The 19,955-nt window shown below is 45.3% G+C and overlaps 1 protein-coding gene across 2 annotated transcripts in view; it reads right to left on the minus strand.

Moving 5' to 3' along the window:
- KALRN (kalirin RhoGEF kinase) overlaps window positions 1-19,182 on the minus strand; it is a 498,966-nt gene extending 479,784 nt beyond the window's left edge. For both annotated transcript variants that reach the window (XM_027885121.1, XM_027885122.1), the window contains exons 1-2: window positions 19,119-19,182; window positions 18,483-18,587 (exon numbers count right to left, since the gene is read on the minus strand). In XM_027885121.1, the coding sequence (XP_027740922.1) occupies window positions 18,483-18,587; window positions 19,119-19,173 (160 nt within the window). In that variant the 5' untranslated portion in view covers window positions 19,174-19,182. The remainder of the gene's footprint in view (window positions 1-18,482; window positions 18,588-19,118) is intronic.
- Window positions 19,183-19,955: the final 773 nt, after the last annotated feature.

Below are 19,955 nucleotides of genomic sequence, written 5' to 3' on the forward strand. Positions count from 1 at the left end.
GACAGGCATCCCACAGTAATTCGATCACCTCTCAAAGCAGAGCTAAGTGTGTATTTATTTCAGCCAACCCAACTCCAGAAAAGTGACTTTTAAGATGGAAGCCCACTGGAGGAGCTGAGAAGCTTCTCTCCCACAAGCAGAACTCCAGGTGTTACCTGTATGGTAGCAAGGCAGTTGAGATCTTTCTCTTCCTCTACACTGGCCACTGTTATGCACATCAGAGCCCTTGTCTGGCTCCCTGGGCATGGCCAGAGCTCGCCAAGGGACCCGTGCAGATCTAATCCACAACTCGGAGTGGGAGACAAACAGTTTTGCACATTTCTTTTGTTCAGCTGCAAGAGGCATCAGGCTCGTGACCTTCAAGTTGATGTCAAAATAGCAAGACTCCAAGAATCTGCTCGTCAAGTTTCTTACCTAGGCATTCGATCCCATATCATCTCCCAACAACCTCTGCTACCAGCCTGACATGAGAGTCCAAGCATGTCCTGCTGGCTAATACAGCTCTAAAATGGGAAATGATATTTTCATGTTTCACAGAAGTTTGGTTAAGAGTGAATATATTTGGGTTTGTAAAATACATCAAGATCCAGAGATGAAAGATGCTCCTTAGGTGTAAAATACTAAATGTTTCTCTTTATTTAAGAACAAATGGTCTAGTAATCCAAACTTTGTTTGGGGATATTCTGGAGGATTAGGCTCTTCAGGTTCATTCAAAAAAAGGAGAAAAATTAGTTGCACATATGCTTCATCATAAAAGTATTTATCTGACATGCAGCCAAAACCATTTTATCTCTGTAAGCAATCTTTAAACACTGCAGAATGCATTCACTGCTTTCATTACCAAATTACTTTTTAAGAGTTCAGCAGGTAATTGAAGTTCCAAATGTCTTAAATTGGTTTGGCAATGGTGAGATTTCTTAGTGGACTCGCTATCCAAGAACTTTAGAGGGGAAAAAAAATCAGCTGGATACTAAATATATATCCTAAAATAAGACAGATTCAAATTACACTAAGAAGCAGGCTTCTAAAGAGGGAGAACATTTTAAATGAAGAGTAAAGCTCTGCTCAGAGGATGTTCCATGATGTTGAAGCTTCAACTCAGATTCAAAACCACAGGGCAAAAAGTTCTGTGAATTTTTCAAAGACACTGTGTTGGCCTAAATCTGTTCCTCCTGAACTCAAAGGTTGTTAATTTTGACAGAAAACTAATTAGGACAATGCTGTCCCATATACCTTGCACTATTAGCAAATGCTTTTTAAAACCAGAGGGCTCTAGAACATTTTTCCTAGATAAAAACCATTTTGTTTATTACTTTTCCAATTCACTCAGCAGGAACTGAGAAAGGAATGAGCCTCACTCTGCTCCACACACCCAAGTTCTGTGCATCCAGCCCGTGCTGGGGCACTCGGGGCAGGGCAGGAGGGTGATGAGCAGCACGAAGCCTGCAGGCTGGCCAGGCAGCTCCAGGGGTCTAATGAGGACTCTTGCCCCAACTACATCAATAGCTCTTAGCAAACCATTTTCTGCCTCAGTTCCTCACATTTATGGAGTGGAGATGATGACAGCTCTCTGAGCTAATAACTGCTATATGCACTGCTTTAAGTGCTATTATTTTATAGGGCTTTTTATCCACACCCAATTACCCAGTTCTCAGAGGGAAACTGAGGCACTGAGCAATGCGAACTGCTTAATGTCATCCAGCAGGCCACAGCAGAAGTAGGACCTTCATCTCCAGAATTTTACATTATCCTCTAAACCTATCTACAACCTCAAGACTTCAATGTGAAAACTGGCTTGCTGTTTGCCCAGCACTCTCTGATGTTTGCTTCTGCTAACATCGCTGTTTGCAGTCTGGCTTGTTGTTACTGTTGTTCCTACAGAGAAAGCATAATATTAGATTTGTAAAATCACGCTGTATGGGAAGACACTGTGATGGCAAATGCAGGATTACGGTGTCACTGCAGGCTCCAGCAGCAGGGAAAGCCGGTGATGATGGGGGTTGCTCACGGTCTAACACAAGGAGTTTTAATGATGACAAGAGGAACACAGAATAACAAGACCGAGGGCTTTGCTTTTCACAGCAGCAATCTTTTCTCTTAGGATTACTCCAAGGCAAAAAAAAATATCCTTGTTCTGCAATGGATCAGTTTTCACAGCAAGAAGATAACTGATATTTAAGATGAACAAAAATAATTGAGGAACCTTCTGGTCTGACACACACCTCGAAGAGACCAGAAAAGGTGTATAAAATTAAAAGCCTGGATTCCCATATACAAATTATGGTTCCCCCGCAAAAAGGCACAAGTCTTTCACCTCACGGGGATGCAACACTCCTTGCTTTATGCCTGCTTAATGCCTTACTTCTGAGGCATTTCTATTGCAACATTGTTGCTTTTAAATATAACTTGGGGATACCTACAACTTTAGGATGAACATTTCTGGCTGCACCTAAATGCACTGACATCAGGAAAGTAAAGAGTGAGAAGTCTCAACCTGTCTGTCAGATAAAGCATGCCAGGCTTTACCTACGGGATCCAAGGGAAAGTTACAGATGCAGAAGCTCAAGAGGTCCTGTCACAAGAGCTTGTAATGCAGCTGCTGCACCTTTGTTTAACTCCATGAACACAACACACGAAGAAGCAGAAAAGGGCTGAGATGTTGGGAACTCAGCTCCAGTCAGCACCAGAAAAAGCACCCACAACTCTGGGATGCTGGAGACACCCAGAGCCTGCCTGCCCCTATCTTTGCACACAGCAGGTGTTCGCTCACAAGCCTTATCAAGTTGCATAAGTAGGAAAGCTCTGTCTGACCGACACGTGGTGCTTAACAATTTATAAACTTCTTTAATAGCAATAACAATACGGTGGAATAACCTTTTTGCAGCTCCTCTCGCGCTGCAGACGGCAGCGCACTTTGCCGTCTGGAACAGTGAGCTGTGCCGTGCTGGAGCCACGCGCAGCTGGGCAGGAAGAGCAGAGGATCCAAGGAGGTTTCCTCCAGGCACGCAGGCTGGGGCGTGACGCAGGGGAAGCCCGTGTGTTCCCGGACGGCTTCGGTAGCAGCCGGGAAGGATGGGGTGCCTGGACACGGTGTCTGCATGTGCTGTTCCCGACACAGAGCTGCCAGGGACAGTGTTTGTTTTACCTTGACTAGAGGAAAGGAGGTTATGCAAAAACAGCAGAGGGGCTAAGAATAATATGATCTTCACCCTGAAGCCCTATGGAAGAGTCACAGATACAAATTACCTCTCAATGTTAAAGCGCTGCAATTCATACAGTCAAATTTAGCAACTACTCACTCACACCAGCATTGCAAAGCATAACCTCAGAGTAGAAATGCAAAAAAGCAAGAGAACATAATTATCCCAAGAGGAATCTGGCCAGGATGTAGAAATGCAGCCTTTCTCTATAGAAAGTGCTCAGAGAATGCCTTAGTTGCACCAACAGCTTCAAAACCATGAGCCTCAAGTCTTAACTTGAAAAACAGTGCATTTTTAATATCTAGGTGACTCTTAGGGGTTCAAATGGATGGGTGCCAAAAACAGAGCCATCAGCACCTACTCATCCATGCAGGCTTTCTATCTAAAAATCCCAGTTGTCAGAAGAGTCCCAGCAGGACTTCAGAATGACAAAAACACCCATGACAAGTCCTAAACATCCAAATTAACATATTCATTTACTTATCCATGTGTAAAAGTGTGTCACTTAGACAGCTTTCTTGGGCATCAATATCTAATCCAAAGCCATCCATTACAGCTTTCCCATTTGTTTCTGGATTGAGAATAAACTCAAGTTACTTCAGCACAATTAAAATATTGTCTAGAATTACACAATAGAAATATTGAGACAGTTTCAAGAGACTGAATACAAGGTTTATATTCACTCCTACATGCTGAATGCCTCCTACAAGGAAGTACAAGCCCAGGCTGCTGCCCGCCAAAATCCCACTGTAAAGCTCCCATGCCACTGATGGTAAGAGCTGTGCAAGGATCTGTCCAGATCCTCTTCCAGATTCCTGATGTCCAGAGGCATCAGGGACTGATGCTGCGACTGCTTGAGGTTTTCTGGATCAAAGTTGTTCAAGTTTCTTTTTCTGTAGTTGAATGGTTTGCATGTTTGGTGTTTTAAGGTCTTAATACAGTACCTATATCTGTAACCCTATAGCAAAGTTAAGGATAAATCTTATGTAAACTCTTGCACAAACTCTTTGGTCATGAAGGATTTTTAATTTTTTTTTTTTTAAGATAGTAAAAATAAATGTAAAAGTGTTTCATAAAAGGTGACAGCTCCAACTCCAGACACCCACTCCTTGAAGAGAAACAGGACAGCCAAGAAACTACAGTGTAACAAGTTATAGTTTTACTTTCCTCAGCCAAAGATCTGCAATTTTCCACTATCCACACACAGGACAAGCAGGATTGGGAATGGAGAGAATAACTGGGTACTGTCTGATACAGAAAGCAAAGAGGATTCCAATGGGAAAACAGCACACAGTGACACTCCTGAGGGTCCAGGCTACAGCAGCCTAACACGTGGGTGCTCAACAGCAGTTCAAATCAGGTCATAAAATCCAATTCATCAAAATAACCTTTTAAAAATAGATTGCTACAGTTGGTTTCCTCTGAAACTGAACTGCTTCAGGCTCCTGCCTGAGCCACTGTTTGCAGGGTGTTCACACACCAACGGCAAAAGTAATGACTAGGGAGGTTTTAATGCAGTTCCTGGAACAGCTCTCAGGGAAAATACATACACAGACTGGAAGTGCAGAAAGGAAGCCAGGAGAGGAGATCCCTTCAGAAGTCATTAGCTGCAGCTGTTAACGTAGCTACAGTTTAGATTAAAAAAAAGAGAAAAAAAAATTTAAAAAAATAAAAGAGCTCATAGTCCTGCTTTGTTTGCCTGTGCTCTTTGCACACCTGCCAGTTAGGCACCCTTAGTGTGCCTTCCATACTCTCCTATTAGTTTCAAGATTTTCAGTTTAATCTGTAAAAAGTTTCTGTCTTGACCATTTGACATGAAACCACGCCATGTGCAAACAGAGGTCATGGTGCATCCCAGGAGCAGGACAAGAGGAAAAGAACGGACAGACTCCCTCTATAGCACTTTCTCATTCAGTACAAGCTGGAGGCCTATTCAGGTTGGGGACATCTAGAAAACAGAGCCAGGAAATGGGTTTGTTACTTCTTTATCTTCCAGGTATACATGAGCCAAAAGAAGACTTTGCTGGGAATCTGAAGCCAGTAAAAAGTAAGGGCTATAGTCTGGACTAAGGAGCAATGGAGGGGCAATAGAATTGGATCTGGTTGAGATGGAGTTAACTTTCCCCATAGAATCATAGTCTTGTGAAGTTTTGAAAAAACCTCTAAGATCATAAATTTCAACCATCAATCTAGCACCACCAACACGCTCACCACAAAATCATGTCCTCAAGTGTCATAGTCACACTTCTTTTAATCCCTTCAGGGATGGTGACTCCTCCACTTCCCTGGGCAGCCTGTTCCAACCCTTTCAGTGAAGAAATTTTTCCTACTATCTAATCTAAACCTCCCCTGGTGCAACTTGAGGCCATTTACTCTTATCCTGGCAGAAAAACACCAGCCCCCACCTGGCTACAACCTCCTGTCAGGTACCTGTAGAGAGTGATGTCTTCTCTGAGGCTCCTTTTCTCTAGGCTAAACACCTCCAGCTCCCTCAGCTGCTCCTCATTAGACTTGTTCTCCAGACCTTTCCCCAGCTCCGTTGCCCTTCTCTGGACTTGCCCCAGCACCTCAATGCCATTAGTGTTCTTATGGGCCAAAAACTGAACACAGGATTTGAGGTGCCTCACCAGTGCCGAGCACAGGGGGATGGTCACTGCCCTGGTCCTGCTGGCCTCACTATTGCTGATACAAGCCAGGATTCCACTGGCCTTCTCGGCCACCAGGGCACACACCGGCTCACAGCAGCCCTCATGGTGCTGTGCTTTGTACTGGTAACTAGAAAGGTGCTGATAACACACCAGAATTTGGGCTACTGCTGAGCAGTGCTCAGCACTGTCTATCCAACATTCCCTCCCTCACCAGTAGGCTGGAGGTGGGCAAGATCTTGAGAAGGGACTCAGCCAGGACAGCTGACCCAAATGAATCAAAGGAATATTCCATACCATATGATGTCTGCTCAGCAATAAAAGGTAAGAGAAAGGAGGAAGAAGGGGGGTCATTTGTTATTTATGGTGCCTGTGTTTTGGAGCAACTGCTATGCACACTGAAGCCCTGCTTCCCAGGAAGTGGCTGTACATTGCCTGCTGATGGGAAGTAGAGATGAAAATATTTGATTTTCCTTTGCTCCCACATGCAACCTTTGCTTTTTCTTTATTAATCTGCCTTTACCTTGATCCCTAAAGGGTTTTTTCCCCCATCTTGTTTTCTCCATCCAGGCCTGCTGAAGAGTGGAGTGATAGAGTGGCTTGATGGGTACCAGCCAAGGTCAACCTGCCACAGGCGTTTGCAGGGGTGAGGGAGCTCCCACACCAACCTCTACAGTCCTCAGACTGGTGATCACTGCCTGTACTACACCTCCCACTGCTTCTGTCTCTAAAGATAACTTCCAAAGAGGAAACTTTCCTTTGTCTGTGTATTCCCAAAGGAAGATGCAACATGACTGTCTGTTTCTTGTCAGTGTGAAAATTACCCTTTGGAGTAGCAGCTAATTAGAACTCTTTGCAGTTGCCTCGTTCCTGTGCTACATGGGGAGCATCACTGGTAACCGCAGGTGGCGTGTGCAGTCAGACAGTCTCTTCAGAAGGCCATTCTACCCTGGATCGTGCCATGTTAAGCAAATGGCCCTGTTCAGAATAGCAGTACATAGGTTTTAAATTTGCTAGATATATTCCAGGAGGAAAAAGTATGAGGGAAAATGAGACCAAGAAAAGGAAATCATATACTATGGTTATAGCTCTATTAAACTCGGCTGTGTGGAACCAGTCAGGGGGTACCTTCCCCTGCCCCAAGGAACTAACATGCCCATGAGAGACATCCACAGCAGGAACTTCCTGGCACAGTGGTTGGCTCCGCAGCAACAGGGAATCTGGCACTTGTAAATGACAACAAAGCAGAATCCGAGCTGTAAATGGCTCCTGACAGCATTCTCTTCATGGAGAGATCTCTGTGAAATATGGAATATATTAGCAAACCTGGGCTGGAAAGCAAAGCATTCTTAGGTAGGTGGAACTTTTTAATAGCATGTCATTAAATCTCTCTTACATTTAGCATTTAATAGATTTAACTTTCACAGCAGCATGCTCTTTACAAAAAAAGGCACAGGAGACCTTACCAAATAGTGAGCAGAACGGACCCAAGAGCCCAAGTGCCTTATTTTGTCAGCATTTGGGTACCACGGTGATGAGCAAAATCGTCTGGATGTCTTAACATATTAAATTGGAAATATCCTTGCTCTGCTACTAGTCTTCTTCGGCCCCATCCCCACACGAGTCTGTCAGCTGAACACAGGCCAAAATTTCTGCCTGTGTAAATTACTGTAGCTCCTCTGCTGTCACTGGCATCAGGCCATTTTTTATACCAGCTGTGGTTCTGACCTATGTATATTTAAAAATAGGGTCAATGTAATAAAAATCTTAAGACCATTTGACTTCTTGGTGTGGACATAGGCAAGGTGTGGTAATCTCATTTCCAGGACTAAGGCCAAGATGTACAACCTGTTTGAAGTAGGTCACCTACATCCATTTATAGGCACCCATATCAAGTGGTTTAAGAAGAGCCAAGTGTTTGCACATCTCTCTGATTTCACTTGTCACTTCAGCCATGACTTTTGACAATCCTCCAGTAGAAAAGGATTGGGGTGCTTTTCCTGGCCTGTGCCCTACCAACAGTAGGTAAAGCCATGCAGCAGTTCATCAGGGTTTGCTCCACCACCAGGACATGGGTTTTTCAAGAACACAAAGTCCATACAAACTCAAGAAAACCACTTACTACAGCCTCCCTATTCTACACAAAGGCTGTGACACAGTGTTCTGAAATGCTGTACTAATTCCTGTTATCTCCATTTCTGCTGCATACCAAGGAGAGCTGAGGACAGCTGAGCCAAGCAAAGAAATAATTGTTCATTCTGCACACCTTGAGCACTTCCTGATTTTGGAGGTGGATGCTGCAGAAACTTGTCCCTTGACTACCCAAATAAGAAGCTACAACTCATTGGTTTTGGGCTATTGCAAACGAGCATCATAAGGCTCCCAGACTGATGGAGTTGAAGCTGGAAAAATACTGGAATTGATCCCAATCACAGCAGCCAGGTCTGAGCTGCCAGTTACACCTTACTGCAGAGCTCAGTGAGGAAGACAATCAGCTTTAAAACAAACAAACGAACGAAAAACCAAAACAAATAAACAAAAACAAAACAAATAAACAAAACCCACACACACACTTTTCCTATTACATGGGTTTACATTTTTACAGACTCCCATTACCACATGAATCAGTTCCAACAGGCCTAAACTCATCCAACCACAACAGGGTTTCCCCTCTGCTCAGTTTTAGCAGCAGAGACAGTGTTAACAACTTTCTCCTGGCCTCAAATAGTTCAAGACCATCTCATTAGGGATTTGATAAATAACCTGAAGCATCAGACAGATTACAGACTAACAGGCACCTGTAAGAGATAGCTGACCTATTTAACACCCCAGCTAACTTTTGAGCAGGACTGAGTTGAATAGGAGCAAGCTCTTAACTGGAGATTCGCACACCATAGATCTGAGTCCCCCAAACTCACCAGATCATTACTATTTACCCGGTAGGCCTGACTTGCTCCTTTGGAATAAATTTATCTGAATGCTTCAGACTGACTCAATTAACATCACTCCTGAACTCTCAGCCTCAGCACAGAAAAGCAGAGCAGGAAAGTTAAATTGCTGTGAACAGAGTGGCAGTCAGATCCAAGGAGACTGGCTCTTCATGACATATTTCTGTGAACAAGAGGCATTAAATGTGAAACAGAACACCCAAGAATTCTGGCTCTGTGTCGCTGCTTCATACGGAAATGCCTCCTCTTTGCAGCATCAAAGCAAGACAGGCATTTGCTGCATCACTATTAAAAGACTGCAGCATGATAATAACGGTCTTCAATAGTATGGGACATCTCCTAGAAGAGAAAACCTGGTTATTTTTCCAGTGCTTTGCAGTACCTCCTACGGCTGTTTTCCCCAGCCTAATCACGGTACGTGCGCAGGGTTTGCCTGTTCCCTCCTTTCACTGTGTACCCAGACAGTCTTTCAATTTTTTTCTCTAAAAAAAAATCCCTAGTTTTGGCTTTCCATCCCAAAAGCTACAACTCTAATCAAACCTCTTATTGTCTCATTTCTGTGATTTCCTCTGGCTTCTGACCTTCCTCACACTGACATCACCTGCTTCCCTTCCACAGAGGATGCAGACTGTGATCCCTTTCTCAGCCAAGTGCCCTCCAGTTCTGCAGTGCTCTGTGAGGTAACTTTGTGGCACTCTTCCATGGTTTCCCTACAGGTTTCTTATTTCTTCCCTATTTTTCTGCTTGCTCCTTATTCTCAGCCATTCCCTCTGCTCCACACCCAGTGTTAGACTCTGTAACTCCTCTGGCTTGTCCTTCCGATATGTTTAAAAACAAAGCAAAGCAAAATATGAGTCTTTGGTTAAAGAAATTCACAACCCACTTGAGAGCTTTTATCATAAGCACTCAATGGCAAGGACCATCTTTTTGTTCAGTGTTCACAGGGTATCTGCTTCAGAAAGAACTCATCAGTGACTGACACAATAACACAAATAATAAACCCTGGTAAAGAACTATCATAACATGACAGTATCACAGACCCAATAAGAAGACAGCCCAACTGAAAGTTTTATTTGCATTCACTCACAATACTTTGAATAGTCTCCAGCACCTATAGCTTCAAAAGCTACTCAGACTGACAGGTAAAGCACTTGAAAGGCCTGTGAAACCAAAGGCAACCCACTGAAAGTTTTCATCTGGAGTTTCCACTATACTTGTCCCGTGGGAAAAGACAGTAGTAAACAGTGGAAGAGAAACACAGTCCAGATATTGCCACAGAAAGTAAATCTGCTTCCATAGAGAACTGCATATTTCTTGCTAGCTATTATTTTTAAACCTCTTGCAGATTTATTTTTACTACAATTTAAACGTATCTGTTATATGCCATAACATTATTATTATGAGAGACACTAAAATAGCAAAGTATTGTAGGCACTTGATACCATTCTACAAAGTAGGGAATTAAAGCCAGTGATGGCTGCAGCTCACTGCAGCAAACACCAATGCACATGACACCCCCCTTCAGCCTTGCTCCTCATACCTCCTCTGTGCAGTTATTCCCCAGGCTGTGGTGTGCTGTCTCCTGCTGTCTAATAGGGGTAGCAAGGAGCAAAAAAGGAATTAAAATGCATCCAGTGGGATGAACTTCTGATTTCTGCTACCAGGCTGTGACACAGCTTTGGACTCACAGCCCACAGCTTGGAGCCACTGAAGCCATCAGCTAAGCCTACACATCTCATAGCAAAACTACCTGGGATACTTTGGAACCACAGAATAGTTTGGATTGGAAGGGGCCTTTAAAGGTCCCTGCCACAAGCAGGGACATCTTCCACGAGATCAAGTTATTCAGAGCCCTGTCCAGCCTGGTCTTGAATGTTTACAGAAGTGGAGGCATCTGTCACCTTTTTGAGCCATCTGTGCTGGTGTTCTCACTACCCTAATCGTAAAAAATTTCTTCCTTATCTCTAGTCTGAATCTACTCTCTTTTAGGTTAAAATCATCACCTCTTGTTTTATCACAACAGGCCCTACTCTGTTTTTTACAAGCCCACTTTAAATATTGAAAAGCCGTGAGAGGGTCTCCCTGGAACTTTCTCTTCTCCAGGCTGAAGAATCCCAGCTCTCTCAGCCTTTCCTCACAGAATCCATTTCCAACCCCTCTGATCATTTTTGTGGACTTAACCTTGAGGCTTTAATTCCATTTTTCACTAAGCTGTTTTAAATAAGCAAAAGTTGTTTGTGCAGGGGTGTCAGGTTTGGGCTTCATAGTGAATACTCTATTAAGACTAATAAAATGCATTTAAATAAAGAAATTCCATCTTTGTTAATAAGCTTAACTTTTCAGTGCCCCAGCACTGAGGGACATCTCTTAATATCAAGACAGGCTATGGTAGATCATAACTTTCCACTCCTAAAGAACACAGCGGGCAAAGCTCTTTGTTTTCAGCTTAGATGCTGTTTGGCACAACAGTTTGACATTCACTTACAAGACTGGTGAAAAATATGCACTGCTAATTTTCCTAAGTGCCATGCCAGCATCTCTGGGGGCCACATGTTTGCCTATCTTCCCATAGAGTAATGGGATTTCCTCCCGGACAATAAAGTGCACTTCACATAGGCAAGGAAAGACTTTAGATAGGGTGTCCTCCTCCTTCGTTACCGAACGATATATTCATGGCACAGCGCTAAAGTTGATAACATCTTTAAAATAAATTTCTTCCCCAGTGTGGGGGGATACAAGCCGATAATCCCCGCAGATCTTTTTCTCCCTCATTGCCCCCGTGGTTTATCATGTCCAATTAGCCATCTGCCATGCCGGCACTGCCATACAAAGGCAGCCCGCTCCCCTCCACCGCAGCCCATCAGCGGGGCCATTGTCCCGCCTGACAAACAAGAATCAGACACTATTGTTTCCAGCTGACGATGCTGCTCCCAAAGTAGGCTGCCAGTTGCCATTAAAACAGCGGGAGTGCCAGGGTACGCTCCAGGAGTCAGGAACTGTGCCAGCAGCACCGATATTACGGGGTGAATCTATATAAAGCTCTTTTTGAGATGTACATGTATATATTCTGATTTTGGGTAATAAATCAGCCTGGGCCAACTACCACCCTCTCTATCCCAGTTGCACCTGAGCATGGCCGACCTACTGCCTTTACTGCTTCACCAAGCACTCACCTGGTAAAGAAAGGGTAACAGTCCCCAGAAGAGAGCAACATCTTGGTGTCAAATCTTCCCTTGTAAGGTTTATTATTATTATTTTAAGGGTAAGGCATGTATTCTGCAACTTCAGCACAGCTTATTTCATATATCACACCTCTCCCTTCACCCCCCCTCCTCCACCCCCATCCGCAAAATGTATTTTAAAAACCTGAAAACTCCACCATGTCTATGTGGGTACCAATTATGCAACGAGGTTAATTTAATTTCTCTTACAAACAACGCACATTCACCCTTTTTCCCAAGGCCATTTCAATAAAAGAAATGACCAGAGCAGCTGGTCTGCCAGTCACTGAGATGTTAAATTGAAGATCATTTCCTCTTATTATTCTCAGCAAAGCATGATGTGACCTTACGCTAAAAACTACAGACTGCCTAATTATGGTAGACTTGTTCCATCAGTGAAACTGAAATGCTGGTTCATATAATTAAGGTTACTAAAAAAGGAATTTCATTTTTAGTTTTAAAGGTAATTTGTTGCCTTGAAGTGGAAGTGCAACAAATTAGACCTATGTACCTGTATGTTCTCAGCTTGTGTAATTTGAAAGAAACAGAAAACACTCCTAGGTTTTAGTAACAAAGCTACACTTTGGTAAGACACAAAGAACCCCAACAAACCACAATTTATTCAAGGCACTAGTTAATGAAAATGAGCAAACAACATGAATATTTATGTTTATATTTAAAAGTAGAAACAGAATTTTCTTCTAATCCCTTGATTAGGAAACAGAAATTATTTAAACTTCAACAAATGTTCTATATGATATTACAATCTCCAGCCCTGAACATACATTGTTTCAATATACCACTTTCAACCTTCACCGAATAGTTAAAAATAAAATAAATGAAAACCAACTGAAACTAGCATGAAACCACGGTAATCACATAGGTTACCGACCTTCACAATGACTAACAACAGAGGAAAGTGTTTGCCCTGGATTCAAACACAGCACTCATTCCGAACCAAATCTGAAATATAACATGAAAACTTACATATTTTGCTAAAATGTTACCCAATTCTTAGCACAAAATGCTCTAAATCCCATTTCAACACACTGCAGTCCACATATCAGGCAGGTGACTGACTTAAACCCAGATTTACGACTGCCATTGCAGTGCCCGGGCCAGGTTCTGTTTTCAGTTATATTTGTGAAAACTCCCAAACAATTCCTCTGAAGTTCTTTGGATCTGTACAACAGTAACACAATCCACACCAGAACTGAGTGGGAAAGAAATAATTCAAAATATTATGACTTCTTTCTTTTACAGCCCTTTACACTTTCAGGTTCTCCTTCAGACGATCGTAGTCAACTTCTCTTTTCGTATCCAGCTTTTTTTGCAAAACGTATATTGTAATATTCACTGTTATTCCTGCCAGATTCTCTAGGCAAAATTCCCCAAGTGGCAAAGTCCCTTCAGTTAAACACAGGGTGCGTGAGCCATGCAAGGCTATAAAACGGGAGTTGTTTATCCAAAGAAATATTAAAAGCAGGACACGAGTCCAAATCAAACAAAAGCACAAATACCTCTAAGTCGTTTCATGACTTTAAGTTCCAGCCATAAAAGGCACAGCACTATGGGTTTATAAGGCCTAATACTCCATAAGTATTTTCTTTGATGTAACTATGAAGTACTTAAAATACCACTGGGTACTGTACGGTACATGTCACCATGGAGCAATAAAGCTGCTCTACATCCATAATCGACCTTCCCAAAGACCACAAGGTCACAGCAGCTGAAACAACAGAATACTTCATTCCCAACCTTCAAGAGGCCCAGAGCACCTGTCCAGCCAGAGGACTCCCCAACAGGCCCTTAACATGGGGGTGTGCTTGGAAATTACACCAAGGAAAACCCACCCAACCCATTTTCAAAACCTCATGTTTCCCCAGCAGGTTATGATTATGGGACATGATAAAAAATACAGTATGGGAGGTGGGTGGTAGGAAACAGCAACAGTTGTATCTGCCTGGCCAGGCTGGATGCTCATTTCTATCCATGCCACTCATCATCCCAAGACACACATGGCCATCTAAGGCCACAGGCAAAATAGCCTGCACAGGCACTAGGAGGGTTGTTCCTTTGTGAGAGGGGGAAGAGGACAGCCATCTCACCAAGATCCCTTGATCCACCGATCTGTCCTTTGCCACGTCTACATGTGAATGCCCAGACTAGCAGAGCTGCCTCAGAGTCCTGAGGTGGAGGAGATGGGACAACAGCAGGGCAGAGCCACACAGCCTTCCACATGCTCTGGGGTATCCAGTGACAGAGGCTTGGGAGGATCTGTGGCCCCACATGTAGTGAGATAACTGTCCTCCTCCTCCATGTCAATCACACAACAAAACAAAACCCACCCACATTAGACAATAAAGAAAGAAAACAACAAAACTCATATTCCTGACAGGGTCAGAGGCCAAAGCCTCCAGAGACCAGTACAGATTTTAATTAGCAGCATCACCTCAAAGAACAAAAGGGCTTTCCAAGCTGTAGGAAAGACCTGACAGTCTTTTCTGCAACAGAGCCTCCTTTATCAGCACATGTTGCCAGACCAGGCCTTGTGAATTAAAAAGTCTCAAGGTGAGGAAGGCAGGCATCACACGAACACCTCACCCCCAGTGACAACTTGACTGAATCAATTTACCTGCTCTACAAGGAGACACTCGAGTCCATCAACCTCGAGGAGCACTTCTCTGCAGACATCATCTCAAGCACATCTATTGATCAAACGGCCTGGCCACTGCCAATCATTTTAAAGTTATTTAATAGCAGAACTGCCAGTCACTCATGCACAAATGAACAATGCTAGAAGTATAACCGGCTGAAAAGCAGAAAGCAAACAGAATAATTCATTGCGTTCAAAGGAGATGGAACAACATCAATTTTCGACTCACACACAGGAAGTATCAATGACAAAGTTGGCATCTTCATATCAGACACAATCAATGCTATAGTTAAGTGCCAGAAAAATAAATTAGAAAATAAAACTATACCTGCGAAGGGATAAGAAATATTGATGATTACCCTTGCTTGTAATTGGTAGTTTGCTAAATTGTTCTGTCACTGACCTCTATAAATATTTAAAATTTTGGGAAAGGGTTTCCTTATGTATTTCACCTCTGTTTCTAAAACACACTGCATAAATTACTGCAGCTTAGGAAGGAAGTGAAACTTTCCCTCTGTGTCTGTATCCAAGGGATATCTGTTATTTGTGCACTTTACAAAGTGACTTACTTTATGTTTGAAACAATAAGTATCTGGATTCTGTTCCATGCAATATAGAAGTCTCAGTACACATTAAATATAGACTACTGAGAGTTCCAGAGAACTTGCTCATATTTTATCTGTCACCAAAATAGACATAAGAAACTTAATAAGGCAGACCTAGGCATAGATTTGGTTTCTTACTGAAACATAAGCTCAAACAGAAGCGACAGACATCACACAGAAATTACTGCTGCAATTCAGCAGCCAGTGTTATCCTAGAAATCAGAGCTGGAGACTGCAATAGTAATTTCTGCCCTTCAAGTCCCTCTGCCTGTTAATTTTTATCCCAATTACATGAGATTGATTGTCTAAAAGAGAATTCCTGAATTCCTTCTGCATATATCTGATGGTGAAAATTAGAATAGTCCCTGCCCTGCCTGTCTCCAGAGAGGTTTTAACTGACTGCCAGCATCAACCACACAGGTGTTAAATCCACCCTTTGCTTAAAGTCATTCCTAGTTCTCATCAGTGCTAAGCACCAGAACAGACCTTCCTTTACTACCTGGTGTTAACTTTTTCAATTTGACTTTCCAGGTACAGCTCAGAAAGCTGCTATCTCAGTTGTCGCCGCTGATAAGGGACTGGTACCACGAGTGTTTGGGTGCTGCTGGGGGAGCTGTTCTGTGTGCGGCGCCACTCCCAGCATCAGCCTCCTCTGCCGGTACCAGGGAGCAGCCTATCGATCCTCCCGGCTCAGTGCAAAGCCCAGCCGCTTGCTAAAAGCCTCTGAGAGAGATATTAGTTACTCGGCCCCTTGTTTTTTTTCACCAGAATAATGAGTTCATGCTTTTCCATGTGGTAGCTGTGAATTTGGGAAGAGCTTAGGCTGTTTAGTGTATGCGTGTGCTTTTGGAGCAGCTAATCTTTAAACCACACAGATTCATTTTTTATTTGATGTGAATGTACAAGGGCATCTGAGACAATGATTATGCTTTACAAACCCAGAATATATGTCAGGACAAGGAATTAAAGAAAAAGATAGTACCAAGGGGGAAAGAATGCTAAGTCAATGCAGGTCTCTGCAGGTCTCACAGTCCCCACTCGGACAGGGTTGTTATTGCCAGCCTGAGAGGTGTGGGAGAGTTGGTTGTGTCCTGGCTACAATTGTTCTCCCGAGCCCCACATGAGCTGTTCTCTCAGCCATCCATTAACCCGACTTCAGACAGGCACAACAGCAGCACACAAACCCCAGAAGAGAAGGGGCCCCAAACCATGCCGAGAACCAACAGTCTCCTTTCACACAAGTCATGCCTGTGCTTGTGCTTTCCCCATTTCTCGGCGATGTTGAAGTGACAATCAAAATTAATTACTAATAGCTTTGGCACTTTTTTTCATATCATCTTTCTGGACACAAGATAGTATACAATGGTGCAGAAACAAGAATTTTGCCATCTTCTTTGATGACACTTAAGGTAAAGGAGACAAGCATCAGGGATGGCCTATGCATACATGCCTCAGTGCAAGGATATGGCCTAGGCACCCCTTCCAAGCCCAGGTTCCTGTGATTTTGTTTCCTCAAGAAGCAGAAGTGTTAGATGAATCTCTGGAATCTCCAGGTTAAATGTACAATGCAGATGACAAGCGTATTTGTGGATCTACAGGTGAAATTTCAGGTGAAGGAGGCAGATTGGGAGAAATATCTAGACACTTATCTCCCTGTGTTTTGCCCTCATTTAGGAATACTTTTTTCATATAAGCTAGATAGATTTGACTCTCTCCAAATTCAATTCTGCTAACGTGCTTATGTTGAGAGGGCAGTGTTGCAGAGAAATGATTCAGCTTGAGGTGAAGAAGGAGAGAAAGCAAAAAGGTGGAGGGGAACCTTACTAAACAAGGGGTTTTATAAAGGAAAATTGGTGCATTATTTTTCCTTTTTTTCCCCCTAACAAATCTGTCATTGTTGAGACTTAGGAAATTAGCTTGTAACCAGGTAGGCTATCAACAGGCAAATATCCCGTGGCTTAATGACTTGTGGATCACAAGATACACACAGCCAGACCTTATTATACTTATCCTCTAGATCAAAGGGTTTTCACATAAATGGGGTGCAGTCTACCATAGCAGGGAGCTGCTGCAAGCCTTCAGGATTTTACTTCTTTAAAGTTTTGGTGATTACATAATTGCTTTTTGGTAACTGGAGCTCAAAGCACTGTGTGTAGCTAATGAGCAGGTAGAAGGAGGGAAACAGCTGAAAAGCAGAGTCTTGACAAACAGCTGTGGCAATAAGTGTCAGTCCAAGCCCACAAGGGTCAATCCCCTTATGAAACAAGCATTTAATCCTTTACAATTTAAAATTAAAAATCTACCAAGAAGATTATAATACTTTCTTAAGATTTTGATGGGGGGGGTAGGGGGAGGGAGAGAAGAGGGGGTGTGTCATGCAAACCACAAGTTGCTTCACTTGAGATGCTGAAACGGTGCTGACGGTTCCTACACAAATACCACCTCACAAACGGGTGATGCAGTGGGGACCCCAGCATGCACCTACTGCCCATAGAATGTAATTAACCACTGCTTCACTAGCAACACCACTCTCTGCCGTAGCCCAGCTACACTTGGCTACACTTCAGCATCCTCTGAAACGGGAGAGTGAAACACAGGACTCTCACCCAGCCCTGAGATACTTCGCGAACCGGTCCCCGCGGGGTCAGCAACCCCGGCCGGCAGCGGGGCTCCAGGCGAGCGCTGCCCGGGGCGTCTCTGCCCTCCCTGCCCACCCGAGGGTGGCAGGGACAGCGCCCGGTGCTCCGCCCGGCTGGAGCGGGGTGGGCAGGGCAGGCAGCCAGCTCCGCTCGCAAACACCGGCCGGTACCCGGGTGGTGCCGCCGCCCGGGGAGGGGGCCCGGCGGGGCCCAGCTGGCGCTGCCTCCCGCGGGGGGTGACAACGCGGCAGATCTCCCCGAGCATCCCCGCGGGGCTTTTGTGCCTGCCTGAAGCGGGGGCCCGGCCGGTCCTCTCCCGAAGCGGTGGGAGCACAGCCCCGCGGCAGCATCCTCCCGGGGGCGGGAGAGGCGACCGGGGCACGGACGCACGAGGGGCTGAAGCGGACAAAGCGAGGAGGCAGGCGGGGACCCCCTCCATCCCCTCCTCTCCTCTTCCCTCCCCGCGGCTCCGCTGCCGGCGGTAACCGCGCCGCAGCCGCCAGCCTCGCATCCCGCGGCGGAGGCAGGGCCCGGTGTTGCTCCGGCCCCTTCCCCGCAGCTCCCCTACCTGTTCGGAAGAAAGCATCCACCTCGGAGTCAGGGACAGCGCCTTCCTCCGCCGCCCCTTCGGCGGGATTCATGGCTGGGGGAGAGGCGGCAGCGATCCCGGCGGCTGGTAATATCCAGTGAGTTAGGGAGGAGGAGAGCCGAGAGAGAGAAAAAGAGGGAGGGAGAAGAGGAGGGAGGGAGGGATGGAGGCGCGTTCAGCAGCGAGCCCAGCCGAGCGCCGCCCGGATCATCCCTTCCGCGGTGCCTGCGGGGCGGCTGCCCCGGGGCTGGGCTTCGCTGCCCCCGGGCTGCGCTGGGCTGCGCTGGGCGGCGCGGCCGGGGCGGGGTGCGGGTGCCGAGCCCCGCCGCCGCCGGCCCCCTCCCCTCCGCCCGCTATTGTTCCGACCTGCTCCGCTCCGCTCCCCCCGCCGCCGCTGCCCCTCGCCGCGCTGACAGCCCGGCCCGGCCCCCGGCGGCCGCCCCCGCCGCTCCCCTGCCGGCACTTCCTGAGCCGAGCCAGGCCGGCCCGGCCGCGGCGCCCCCGCCGCCGGGGCAGCCCCTCCGCGGGGCGCGGCCGCTCGGGCGGGGCGGGCCGGGCACAGGTGCGGGCACGGACACCTCAGCGGGGGCCGGTAGGGGGTTTTTTATTCCCTACCGCTGTGCGCTCCGCAGCCCTGTCGCTGTGCATCCCCGGGCGGCACCGCTGCCATGTCTCCCCTGCGAGGAGCAGCCGCGGGGGCTCGGAGTGCGCTCGGCTGTCAGCTGGGCAGGTACTCGGGCAGCGAAAGTGAACGCTGCTGTGATTACACAGACATAAAAATTCTGCTTTGGCTTTCTTTTCTTTTTTTTTTTTCTTTTTTAATGTTCATGAGCTGTAGGGCACTATTGCTGTGGAAACGATCAGTGAAACTGCATGTTGTTGCAGGTATTCCTTCATATTTTATTCTTTATAATCCTAGGTGACTAGAGAGCCAAAAATGAGTTTGAAAAGCCAAGACCCTGGTCCCAGGTCAGACACTAATTCAACTTGCTAAATCATTTTGATTTCTCTACTGTAACTCCAGTATTTGTGGTTTGGGACAATAAGTGTTGTCTCAAAAGGAGTGCTGTGAGGAATATTTGTACTTTGTTAGCTGCCGAGTTAAATATTCTTCCCTGAGCCCAGCTATCAAGATTTCAAGCACAGACAGGCAGAGATAGACAGAAAGACAGATGTTTGCCATTTGGGCACTTTCTTCTGCTGCTCACCTATTTGAAGTCTCCAGCTCCTCATTCTTCTATAATCACGTAACGGCTCTAAAACGAGCAGGCTACTTAAGGAGAAAAGTTGCTGTTTCACCTATTCAAATCACCATTGTAAAAAGGAGTGTTACTCTCACACCTCCCAGTTCTTCATCCTTGGTTCCTCTATTATTAGGAAGGAAAAGCAACTGTTGGTATAATCACCCCTCTGGCTCTATTACTCTTGGATAACCCATCCTTGCTGCAAGAT

Source organism: Empidonax traillii, unplaced genomic scaffold (assembly GCF_003031625.1).
Source record: "Empidonax traillii isolate 1590-97213 ecotype Southwest subspecies unplaced genomic scaffold, ASM303162v1 scaffold161:size1573837, whole genome shotgun sequence".
Taxonomy (NCBI): domain Eukaryota; kingdom Metazoa; phylum Chordata; class Aves; order Passeriformes; family Tyrannidae; genus Empidonax; species Empidonax traillii.